General features: G+C 42.6%; 1 protein-coding gene across 3 annotated transcripts in view; it reads left to right on the top strand.

Annotated features, from left to right (window-relative positions):
- tcf7 (transcription factor 7) overlaps positions 1 to 12,518 on the top strand; it is an 88,832-nt gene that overhangs the window by 70,945 nt on the left and 5,369 nt on the right. For 2 of the 3 annotated variants that reach the window (XM_030069221.1, XM_030069222.1), the window contains exons 6-10: positions 1,838 to 1,927; positions 3,757 to 3,876; positions 4,753 to 4,915; positions 5,913 to 6,020; positions 10,131 to 10,179. In XM_030069221.1, the coding sequence (XP_029925081.1) occupies positions 1,838 to 1,927; positions 3,757 to 3,876; positions 4,753 to 4,915; positions 5,913 to 6,020; positions 10,131 to 10,179 (530 nt within the window). Of the gene's footprint in view, positions 1 to 1,837; positions 1,928 to 3,756; positions 3,877 to 4,752; positions 4,916 to 5,912; positions 6,021 to 10,130; positions 10,180 to 11,844; positions 11,918 to 12,518 lie in introns of all 3 variants that reach the window. The other variant, XM_030069220.1, reaches the window with a different exon arrangement.

Here is a 12,518-nt window from a genome sequence, read left to right as displayed (position 1 = left end):
CAAGACTGACAATCCCAGCCCTTTCCTGGCTTCTGGTTTTCACAATACTTTTTTCACATGTTTGATTTTGTTGACCTAATCTGGCCAGCTCCCCTACCATGAAACAGGATAAGACTCAAGAAAAAGAGAAGTAAAAGAGAATGAACTAGAAGATGTTTAACAATAACACACACTCACATAAATATATTAGTAGAAAATCCCAACTTCAGCTGCTCCACTTTGTACAAAAGAAAGAAGTGTATTATAGATAGATAGATAGATAGATTTACTTTATTGATCCCAAACGGGGAAATTCTTATGTTACAGCAGCATCAATAGAAACATAAAATATAGTTAAATAGAATAGAATAGATGCAGAAGTATATACAATAAAGATAATAAAGACTAATAAAAACTAAATAAAGACTAAATATATTAACCTTGTATTATCGCTTTTAAAATGCATGTATAATCTAAATATAAAGTGTTGCCTCTGTATCATGGAGCAATAAATGAGGTGACCACAGAAATATTTCTGAATGACAAATTTGGATAGAGCGATACTACATCCTCATCTTTGCATAGTTCCACATTGTGATCAGCATCCTAATGAAGTTTCAAGCAGGGCAGCTGTTTAGTCTCGAGCAAAAAGTTGAGCAGCGTTGGTTTAAAGGGGATTTTCCTCCTCAACGGTCCTGCAGGGTTTGGGCCCAGTGGTCCGAGGTCTCTCCCCAGCCGAGGCCCTCTGCCGCCTGGCTTCCTGTGCAGCGCAGCCTCCTGGGGCTGGAGGAGCATGGAGAGGGTTGGGGGGGGTCGTAAAGATGGAAGAGTGTGTGTGTCTGTGTGTGTGTGCTGTGACAATGATTGGAAAAGGTGGGTTGGATGGAGATTGGGAATTGTATATGAGTGTGTGTTGAAACAAGACCCCAGAAGGGTGAAGCGGTGAGGGGGGTTGGTAGGATTGTGGAAGGGGCTTTTCTACATATCAAAGGCTCCTGCATACATGTACCCCCCTCACCCCCTCCTCACACCCATCACCCCCCATGGTGTGAGTGTGTGTGAGCTTTTCTCTTGGTAGGCGTTGTATTGACACAGAGCCACAGCTGAACAACAGCGCTGATCTAGACTTCTCGATGGGGGATCGCCAAGCGTTACAACAGCACAAGAGCTCCTGCAGCACCAGGATCTGTGCAGATTCTTCCACTGATGCACAGTGTGTTGTGGACAGCTAACATAAAAAGAAGCATGAATCCCCGGAGTTTCATCATACAGGCGAATGAAGCAAGTATTGCAGTGGCTGCGGTTCCTCATTGGTCAGAGGAGTGATTTTAAAGTGAATGGAACCAAATAAAACTGAATTTTATGGAACTGAAATCTAATACTAGGGTTGCTACTCTATGTCTAATGTAAAATTACCCAACTTTTCCATAACTTAATGTTAAATTTCCAAGACCCATGTTAACATAACATGACAATTTTTTCCTTGACCAAAATTTGAAACTTAGTTTTTTATTCTGTTTTGTCCTGCAGGGGCAGTAAATACTATTGAACACAACAGAAATAACTAGAGGCTGACCAAATGATATTCCGTGACTTGTCCCAAGTATTTTTTCTTAAATTCCCTGACTGACTGACTGACTTACTGTCATAGACTTTTGAAATGCCTCTCCAGAAAATCCCATGACCCATGGGAGCCCTCATACACAGTTTCACTGCTTTTAACTCAATTTAATCATGAAAATGAAGTGAAACTGAACAGAAACTGACACTGACACAGTGAGTTTCCCTTTGGGGGATCAGTAAATCTGGCTGAAAACACCAACAGTTGCCGTCTCTCCCCTCCGCTGTCCCGTGGCAGGCAGGGCCAGCCGGTCTATCCTGCCCTGTCCTCCTGTGGATTCAGGCAGCCCTACACCTCCAACCTCCCCAGCGCCTCCTCCTACTCCAGGTACCGTAGCCGGCTGGGCCGAAACACACCGAGCCAAGCTGAGAGAAAGAGGTAACACTCCACATGAACTCCTGTTTATAGCGCACACAAATCAAATTCGAAAGCCTGATCCAGAGTTTCCATTTGGCATGGCACAGCTCGTGAATGCTGGTCCAGCCCTCATGTCAGCTGCTCTGAAAATTGCACTCAGGCAGTATCAGCGTGCTGTAAACAGGAGGACACGTCGAGTGTTTTGCCAAAACAAGCTGAGTCAAAGCAAGCCGAGCCAAACCGAGCCAAGCCAAGCTACTCGCTGCTGCAGAGGGCATTGCCGCACAGTGTCGCTCATATGTGAAGCACGCATCTGCCCACACACACACACTCACATGCACACACTGCTCCGTCTTGGAAGCCATCAAGAATGTGAGGTTCCTGATTTTTTCCCTGCTTTTTGACTATTATTTCCTGTTTGTTGATTTGTTTATGTTCCTGATCAAACGCTTGACCCTCTGTCCAAGTTAAACCAAAAAGAAAAACATTCTGCTTTTCCATGGTTTATTTAAGAGCCTGCCACGCTGTCCCATGCAACCGGGGTTGTCTACGAATGTGTGTGCAAGCTTGTGTATGTCTGTGTGTCCTCCTCACTGTATGCAGGCTACATTTTCTTCATGTTGCATAGCAGATTTTTTTTTTTTTTTTTTTGTTCATTTTTCTAATTTCTAGCCCTGTATGGTTCTAGATGCACTCCAGATATGGGTTTTTCCACATAAGACAAGTGCCAGTTACCTTGAAAGCTAATTTATCATTGTGATTGACAGCTTAATTGATACCATCTGAATTTGTCCCAGTGCAGCAAATCCCAGTCATGTGCTCCTTCTGGCAGGTTAAAACAAACACTATGAATTATTTGTAATTATTCAGTGAACCAGACACACCAGTCCGAGTGCGTTGTGGCACTTTTCTCCACAGAGCTGCTCAACCAAACATGACAACCTGCCTCACCATCAGCTACGAAATCACAGCTGGGGACACAGATCTTGTTAAAAAGTCATCAAACATGCATGTTTCTGTTGTCTAGGATAAGCACAATGGGTATCAGGAGGCAATTACAGAAAACATCTCCTCAGATTTTAATGAAGAGACTTTATCGGTGTTACAGCGCTCACATGGTTACTACTTTGTTACGTAAAAGCAGAAATCACACAAGACAAAGCTGAAATCACAAGGCTTGAGATGTATGTGAGAGTATTTGCCATTCCTCCCAGCCTCTCTCTCAGTATGGCTGGGGCGCCCTCTAGTGTTGGCAGGTGTCTACACTCTCTTTGCATAAAGATGAGGAGCACATTTGAGGCTCTGTGCTTGAAGTGAACACCGACCACCATATAAACGCCTCCAAATTTTAGCACTTCATAAAGGTGATTGGTCTATAAGTGTATCTAAATGTTCAACAGATAGAAAACCTGTGTTCAGTCGGTCTTTTGTGTTCAGAATATTGCTTTTGCCGTTAAATAAAAAAAGTCAGGTTTCAATCCATTTTGCCCAGAGGACAGAAATGGCAGCTTTGATCCCTGATTTAGTGAGTCTAGTGAGGCATTTCCAAAAACCACACTCTAATGAGGCTGATGTGTCCAACCTTTGTTCCCGGCCCTGATGCGTCGAGAGGCTTTTTAATGCTTTCAGGCTCACTGCTTGCCAAAACCTCACACTCGCTTCAGCGCTCGCTGTCCTCCTCCCACAGAGTGAAACTGCTTTCTCTGCACCAACTCAAGATTTCATCCGTTTTTTTTTTTCCCCCTGTTTCTCCATCTTCCTCCACCCTCTGTCTTTATTCCCCCTCTGTCTTCCACCAGGTTCTCTCACTCTCTGATGCTCGGCCCATCAGGGATGCACCCGACAGGGATCCCCCACCCGGCCATAGTGCCCCCTACAGGCAAACAGGAGCATGACCAGTATGACAGGAACATGTACGCGTAAGTATCCTCTCTCACATGACATGTCTTCCTCTGTTTTTCGTTGCTGTTCGCTCCATCCCTTTTTTTCTTTTCTTCCTCTCCATCCCTCCCTTTATCTCATCCTCTCTCACTTCACATCAGCTGTCATTTCATAGATATTCAATCCTGTTCTGGCTCTCTAGTTGGATAATGAGCCAGGCTGAAATACAGTGTTGCATTGGAGACTTTAACCAAAACTGAGGCAAACTATCTTGAATTTCTTCATTTTTGCCACACAGACATCTGTATTTCTCAACTGACGGGAAAAATGATTTCATATTAATTATTTTGTCCAGTAACTCCAAACGAATGGGTCAAGCCTGCGCTATAGCAATGTCAGATTAAATTTAGAGTCTTGTTGTCAGGATTGGTATTGGCATTGGCACTGAAAAAGTGGTATGAGTGCATCCTTAATTTTTTTTGAAAATTTATTCTCAGTTTATATCATATGTAGAACTTTTTCCCCTTTGTAGCATCTCTCCCAAGAACTTTATTCTTGTCAGGGTGGAAAAGACCCTGAAACAGTATTTACACGATTACAGGACACTAAAAATTAAAGAAGTTCTTTTAGGTTTGGCAGCTCTTTGAGGCAGAAATACCGTAACTCAGGGATAACTGAGGATTTAATTTACTACAAACAAATAAGTAAACTGTGCAGAGAAATGAAATTATTTCCAGGTTTTTCATTGAGGAAATTTCATCATTCAAAATTGCCATCCTGTTTTTTTTTTCTTTTTTGTGCGTCAGATTTTTCCCTTGCCTTTCCTATCATTGTTTAACCCATCCAAACGCCTTCCTCCCTCTCTCCTCCTCACCATCTCTTCCTCCTCTCCTCCTCCTCTTCACCCCTCTCAGGAAGCCGCTGGTCGAGGCCAAGCGGGAGAAAGAGCCCAAGAAGCCGGTCATCAAGAAACCCCTGAACGCCTTCATGCTCTACATGAAGGAAATGAGGGCAAAGGTCATCGCCGAGTGCACGCTAAAGGAGAGCGCCGCCATCAACCAGATCCTGGGACGGAGGGTGAGCACTGAACACACACCCACATACAGATAATAGACGCACTCTGAATGTATGTACTCAGTCACATGGGGCACAGAGTAACCTACACACACTCACACATGTAAATACGCACAGACTAATCCCTTATCTCTGTCTGTCTGTAATTTCACACATGAGGAACATGAGAGGACTGTGGTAATGTGAACCTCTGTCATGTGAATCCTCCACTTAGTTCATCTCTGGACTGCTGGGATTAAAACCATCACTGGTAGCAGAGCATCAGTCAAGTGTGTATTGTGAAAAAAAAATGACGAAAACAACAAAGTAAATTCACTCCCATGCGGTTTATTACATGACCCAGGACCTCCAAATTTGCGGGAGAGAGAAATGACTCTGCTCCGTGTTCACTTCCTGATTTGTTCACTTCCTGATCATGTTCTGTTACACTTTAATGTCGTAATCTGTTCTGTCCCTTTACTTGGCTGTTATTTGGTTGGCTATTCCCAGAGTGTCCCTTCTTCAGGAACCAAGCAAGGTTCTCTGGCCTGATGACTATATGATGTTTATCTAATTGGTTTTGAAAGGTTTCATGAACCCACAAGTTGTAAGACTTTCTCAACAAATGGAGTGGGTAAAAAAAAAATCCATGTGGGATGAGATAATTCCGCTTGTTTCGAATGTCGATCAACTTGTTTCCAGAATTCTCTAGAATCAGGTGTCATTTTCTTGATCCCAGTGGGCTGATCTGCCTTATTCTGCCTTGTCTCAACAAATTTATACTTGTTCCCAGAAAGAAAAAAAAAAACATCCTCAAACAAGAGAAACTGCACTGGAAACTATTCAGATTCTCCCATCCCACTTTTTTGGCAGTGAAAAACATGAAAATCACCTGACAGTGACAATATGTAGACGAATGTCTGCACGTGTGATGAGGTTGGAATAATAACAGTCTCTTGGTCTTTTTGTGTGTGTGTGTGTGTGTGTGTGTGTGTGTGTGTGTGTGTGTGTGTGTTTCCAGTGGCATGCACTGACCCGTGAGGAACAGGCCAAGTACTACGAGTTGGCCAGGAAGGAGAGACAGCTCCACATGCAGCTCTACCCCAGCTGGTCTGCCAGGGACAACTATGTAAGCACTAACTCCTCTTCCTCCTCTTTCTCCTCCTCCTCCTCCTCCCACTGGGCATGAAATTCTTAAAATATCATGGAATTCTGAGAGGAGTTTTCCAGACAGGGAAAGTGTCAGGGAATTGTCAGGGAATTTAGTTACTTCTCTGGCAAAGTCAGCGAACTTTACAAGTGGGTCAGCTGACTTTTTCTGAAGTGAAAAATGATAGTAAAAAACCAGGAAGGGATAAAAAATTTGAGGCCATGGAAGCATTGTCATCTGATGATGGAAAAGTCATAGAATACAGAATTTAATATTAGGGCCCTTTCCAGAGTAAAGAAGTGATTGGCTTGCTCTGACTCTGGAAGTGCACTGATTATTCAGACCTTGTAGCATCAGAAAATATAATAAATGTCAGATAAGGCAATAATTTGTAAAAACTGTAATAAAATGTGTGATGAATTAATCAAAAATGGCATTATACACAATTGTGTGACATTTGCTTCTTGATAATATAATATGTAATTACATTCACTGACAATTATGACACTGAAAAGATATTATTACATCGACAGAGCAAGATGTTCTTCCATTATTTGGCAACTGATTTCATTAAAGAGTTTTATTACATTTTTTACATATTTATAGGGACATTGAACTACATTGTTCAACATTATATTATCAGATGTGACACATGCTCATTATAGACTGGGATCTCCATGGTTCAACACAGTTGCAGGAGTTATCAAATTTTCATCACTTAGCAACTAGCAAATTCTGAAATGGTCAAAAATACATGATGGAATTGGTCATTTTCAGGTTTTTCACTTTATTTTCAAACATTTCTAAAGCTACAAATGAATTTCTGAAACTAGCTGACTTCTTTACCTCCTTCTTGACTCACTGTTGAAGCTAGGAGGAGAGAATAAGAGCTTGATCCAGATCATTAACTAGAACTGGGTGTAGCTTTGATAAGCTCACTTCCCTTCGTCACTGTATTTCCCGTCTCAGATTTAAGCAAGTAGCCTTACCTCTCTTCCTACCGCCTGCCTTCACATCCCGCATGATGATTGGCTTCCAGGCCTGTCAGGCAAATACGTTTACACATTAGCGACACACTCTTATTGCATGAAATGATTGCATTAGAGAATGCCAGAAGTGACAGGGTATAATGTGTCTGTATGGATGATGTTTTGGATATCTGCTGCCTCGAGGCCGCTGTGTGCCTCTGACGTGTCAGTGTGATGTTGAACTCTTGCAGGAGGCGGGCCTTAGCGGGGTCGCAAGGGAAAAGAGTAAAGCTGATTGGGTAGGGACACATCTTATGGTGGATTTATGCCTCTGTGGTGAAAACACACGTGTGTGAAGAGTTGCACGAAAGGGGTTGTGGGTACTGTGCAGAGTGTGCATGCACCTTCCAAAACTGTGCCACGGCGGTCTCACAAACCATGCACAGGCAGGAGCGGCTGCAGTGGCTGGTGTGATTGGTCAATTAGAGAAGCATTCTGCATAAAACACAAAAACAAAAATTCTGCATGCTGCCGTCATCCCATCAAGGCTTTTATACCTCAGTCACAATGTTGAATCACACAGAGGTGTAAATCAGCCCGATTTTCACTCAACTAACAGAGAGCAGGGTCGCATGGCTGGCAGAATTATTTTTGTAACCCAATGAAGTAGATTGCCTGCGTTACTGTGATTATTGTCTAATTAGACAACAATAATAATAATATGATACACGGTATTAGTTGTTATAGACAACATTGTTAACACTGCAAGCAAGGTGGAGTCAAGGCAATGTTTATCTCTTTCAGGAAACATTGTTTTATGGGTTTAACTGTCCTCAGTCAACTCTGTTGTAAAAGACAGAAAATATGAAATGGGGCTCTAGTGAATGGTAGTACTGGGTAATCAGTTAAGAGGCTGTAGAGGCTGTTTTTTTCCTCCTGTGTTCTCTTCTGGCTTTGTGGCTGCACATACGACTGGGCTGAGCTGTAGAACGTGTAGAGCAATTAGCACAGTGTGCATGTGTGTGATGGTGACGCTTCACTCTGGTTCGTAACACACTGTTATGTTATGTTACATATATTTTTCATCTAATTTTAATGCCATGTATGACACAGCAGTGCAAGAAGAAAAAGCCAATTTAGTGAGCTGAAATTTCAAAATAAAAGTCCTCATGGGAGCAGCCACTCCTCAAATCACTGAAAAAACAACGATATTCCAAATGTGTTCAAAATCACAGTTTTAGGAACCCATAGGTGCAGATTTCCATATGCATGGAGCTTTACAGGTTATTCCACACTATTTGTTTATTGTGCACACTGTAAGATTTGCAGCTGTCACCTGAGCATAGTGGCATGCTTACAGTTGCAGTATATGATTTGTTTTTATTTGATAAAGGAGGCAGTGGGCAGGGAATTTTGTCGTTTGTCCCTCAAACCCTACTTAAAATCTTTTTTTTTTTTTTTTAACAAGGATGCATTTAACACTTTCTCCCAAAAAAGAGGCTACCGTGCCTCTTTATCTCCTCCTAAGTGAATCCAGATTGTAACCATGGTAACAGTGGCAGGGGACACCCATCTTGCCTGTAATCCGCAGTAGTTCTGCAGTGGCCAGAGCAAGTTTCCCAAAAAAAAAAAAAAAAAAAAACACTGCTGACGCACTGTTTCCTGGCAACTCCACAAAATTTTAAACTTAAAAAAAATCTTTTCAGAGGCAGAGAAAACAGAGCGGTAGAAGTTGAGCGACCATGCAACAGAAATAGTAACACCTGTAGTACACACGTATGTGACTTAAGTACACCTTGCCAGACCATTTTGAAAAAACATCGTAGGCTACATCTCAAGTAACCCCTGACACACTTTGCCCAACAGTCTCTGGACCTACAAGCAAAACAGGAAGCGAAGTTCCACATCGCCCACGCAGCTGTGGGGGTTTTCTCTTCCGAGAGACACAAAAACACACTTGCACATGTACATACACAGAAACACCACACACACACACACACACACGTATGTACGCCCACAGACACAATGCTGTACAAAGCTGCAGTTGCAAGAGAAGCTGTTGTAACCACACACAATGCTGACAGCGAGCCGGGGAGGGGCGACATTGTAGTGTAGGCGTTAGATTTGTCTGCCCACATCCTCGCTCTCACCCAAATACGAGGCCTCACTTCATCACCGGTTCTGTGTTAACAGCTCTGACGTTCACCTCAACAGTCACACTTTACTGCCTTGAGCCGGTCACAGTGGATATACAAACACAAATTAAGCTCAAAAGAAGAGAAATCCACTGCATTAAAACAATCAGTTCAATAAAAAAAGGCCTTTACTCTGTTAAACTGAGGGATTTAGGATGACAGGAAGACGGGAAAAAAAACATTTCTCCGATCTCTTTTTTCACCCCATTTTTTCCAACGAGCACCCAACCCACAATCGCCAAATTCAAAGCTAAGCAGTATTCCAGCCCCCAATCTGTTTTGCATGAATTATGCTTAGCTTTACACTAACATTTTAGTATATTTTCTAATATATTTTTTTTAATATTATTACAGTTCATCTTATTGGCTGTTTTTCTACAGCATTGAATACAACTGTTACGCACTTTACATTTGGCATAAGTAGCCTGTCCGTGTTCCTTAACATTTTGCTGATTTCTGCTGATTAAATAAATATTTGTATCATTTTGGGACCAGTCTTCATCGTGCACAGTGATGTTATGTGAGAGTCGAGGATTTCAGATGAAAATGGTAAACAAATATGTATTAAACCAAAAGGGAAAGGAGACACACACCCAGAAATTCTTGGTGGAAGCCAAACCAGACAAAATAACTACTACAGTTTAGAGCAGGAACAGCTGCACTCATGCACGATGCCATTATTTCTACAAATGATGGTCGACAACTAACCTCAGTATGTTCTCATGCCTTTTCGTTGACATCAGACTGAAGGCAAACTGCTTGCCAAAGTGACTCAAAATAACTGGATTTATTTATTTATTTATTATATATTTAAACCTAGTATTCATTTCAGTCCTTCACTGTGAACATATTGTACCAGTTCTGATGTCACAGCTGATCCAGATTAATGTTTCGGGCATTTTGGGGGGTTATTTGTTTTCCCATAGGGCAAGAAGAAGAGAAGAAAAAGAGAGAAGCAGCAGGACTCCAACACAGGTAACGATTCACTGCCAAAAATCTCTCCTGTGTGTGTGTGTGTGTGTGTCAGAACTGGTCAGGATAACATTCCATGTTTTAGCAGAGGGAGTCAGACAGCCTGTGTCAACTCCTGTTTGAGAGAATTTGATTGAACTTGAAGTTGAACTTGCACCAGGTTCGTCTGAAACCGTCTCTTTGGTCCCTTTGTAGCAGGATGTCTCTCTAACCTCAAACCACCCACCCACCCCGCTTTCCACAGCCAGCTTGTAGCTGTTTCAAACCCTCTGGTCTGATGTACAGCATGTCTGTACCTTGGTGGTGTTGATGGGTTCACCTACAGGATGAACAGAGACAAATGGAAGGCGAGGTTAAACACTCCGCCACAGAAACAAAAAGGCGTCGATTATACAGCATCTTTTTCAAACGAGCATCTCTCAGTGCTCATTTCCACCATGTTTTCTACATTCTACTGGGGAGCTCAGCAGGTTTTTGGGAAATTAAGTGATGAGACTGTTGGTTGCTTTGGGTGATTGCAAGCAACTTGCATTAGTTAGCAGTTAGCATCAAAAGTGAGAAAAGTAGAACCTGCAGAGGCTCTAAAATAGTAAGTAATCTTAGATGATATGTGACTAAATCTGGCAGTTTTGTTTAGATCAGTAAATTTACACAAAATAACTTAACTTTTAAACAACCAGGGACTACTTTCAGAGTGTGTCCAAAGCAAATGAAGGTGGTGGGCAGAGTGTGGAAAGCTAAAAACAACCCTGCACAGTGGACCAGAGTGCAGCTGCAGCATCATTGAGTTATCTCACTTTTAACCCCTTTGAATCCATACAACATATTAAATTAAATACACCAACTTTTATTGCTAAAGCACCTCTCATCATCTCTAGACAATGCAAGTCCCCTCTCACTCATAGTGGTGTATGCTGGGACGTTAGCATAGAGCACCGGAGCAAAAAGTTTGGTGTTGATTACTCAGCAGTTCAAATCTGAAGGGCTTTCCAGTTCCCTGCATTTATCATGACCCTTGGATTGGACAGATTAAACCAGATTGCAAAAGGCCTCTTACTTTTTGGTGAGGCTGCAGGGCTGGAACAAGCAAGGATTTTAAGCTGAAAATATTATCAACCCAGCATTCACGTTTTAACCCTTTTGGGGATCGATGACTTTCAAGGAGGTTCTAACTTTGCTGCTTTGCCAGAAAGTGAAAAGCTTTGTGAAGGCCTGTACTAACAGAGTGTGAAAGCATGCCTGCCCTCTCTCCCTCTCTCTCTCTCTCTCTCTCTCTCTCTCTCTCTCTCTCTCTCTCTCCCTCCCTCTCTCTCTCTCCTAACAGCTGACTTCCTGGATGAGTGGCTCGATTAACAAAGCACTGTCTGTGTTGGGTTGCTGTTCCCGTGGTTGTTGATGTTGCTGTTTTACTGCACTGTCATTGGCCACTAACAGTTTGACTTGATGGCTTTCTCTGATTGGACAGCTCTGTCAATGCTTCTATTGCCCTGACAAACTTGTGTCACTCTCTGTCATTATTTTCCCTCACTCCCGTCTCTGTCTTGCTGTCTCTCTCATCTCTCTCTCCTCCTCCTCCTCCTCCTCCTCACTTTAACTGTTTCCCCTCCTTCTTCTTTCTTCTTTCTTTGCTCCCTCCTCTTGTTTGTGCATGCTGCGCGTTGTGCTCAGACCCGGGCTCTCCTAAGAAATGCCGGGCTCGCTTCGGCCTCAACCAACAAACGGACTGGTGCGGTCCCTGCAGGTGTGTACCAGAAACCCCTAGCATTGTTACCATCCAATGCACCGCTCCTCTCTCACCATTCATCCATCCATTCATTGATCCACCCCTCCCCTCTGCTCCTCATGCAGATTGGACTTTTAGTTATACAAGCCATGGATGCAGAAATAATGCCGTTGGTTGAGTTAAACCTCATTGGGCGGAGCCAAAGAACCACAGTTTTTTGGCTGACTGGCAAAGTTGAATAGCAAATCACCTTGTTCCCACGTTTTCTCCTCCATAGAGGAGAAAAGCCTTGAATCCTGGTCCCAGTTATTGTGGAAAACATGAGGGAGCTAAGACCCACCCACTGTCCTGTCATTGGTTTCTCAAATTGTCCATCCAAATTCAAACAGGAAAGTGCAACTTGTTAATGGTTTCAATAATATGCACAAATCTCTTCAATAGCGTTATTGCACTATTGACTGCACAATTGCGCAACCACTCATTTTTTGTGCATAGCAGATGGAAGTTAAAACCCAAAAATTCTTTCTATCTGGTAAAAGTGGATGTCTAATGAAGCAAGGGAGCTTCATCGAGGCTAAAGAGGCACCCAGAAGTTTAAATTAAAAGTATGCAGTGGCTG

This window comes from Myripristis murdjan, chromosome 14 (genome assembly GCF_902150065.1).
Source record: "Myripristis murdjan chromosome 14, fMyrMur1.1, whole genome shotgun sequence".
NCBI classification, from domain to species: domain Eukaryota; kingdom Metazoa; phylum Chordata; class Actinopteri; order Holocentriformes; family Holocentridae; genus Myripristis; species Myripristis murdjan.
The sequence above is the reverse complement of the archived record's forward strand: the minus strand, read 5'-3'. Positions and strand labels throughout refer to the sequence as shown.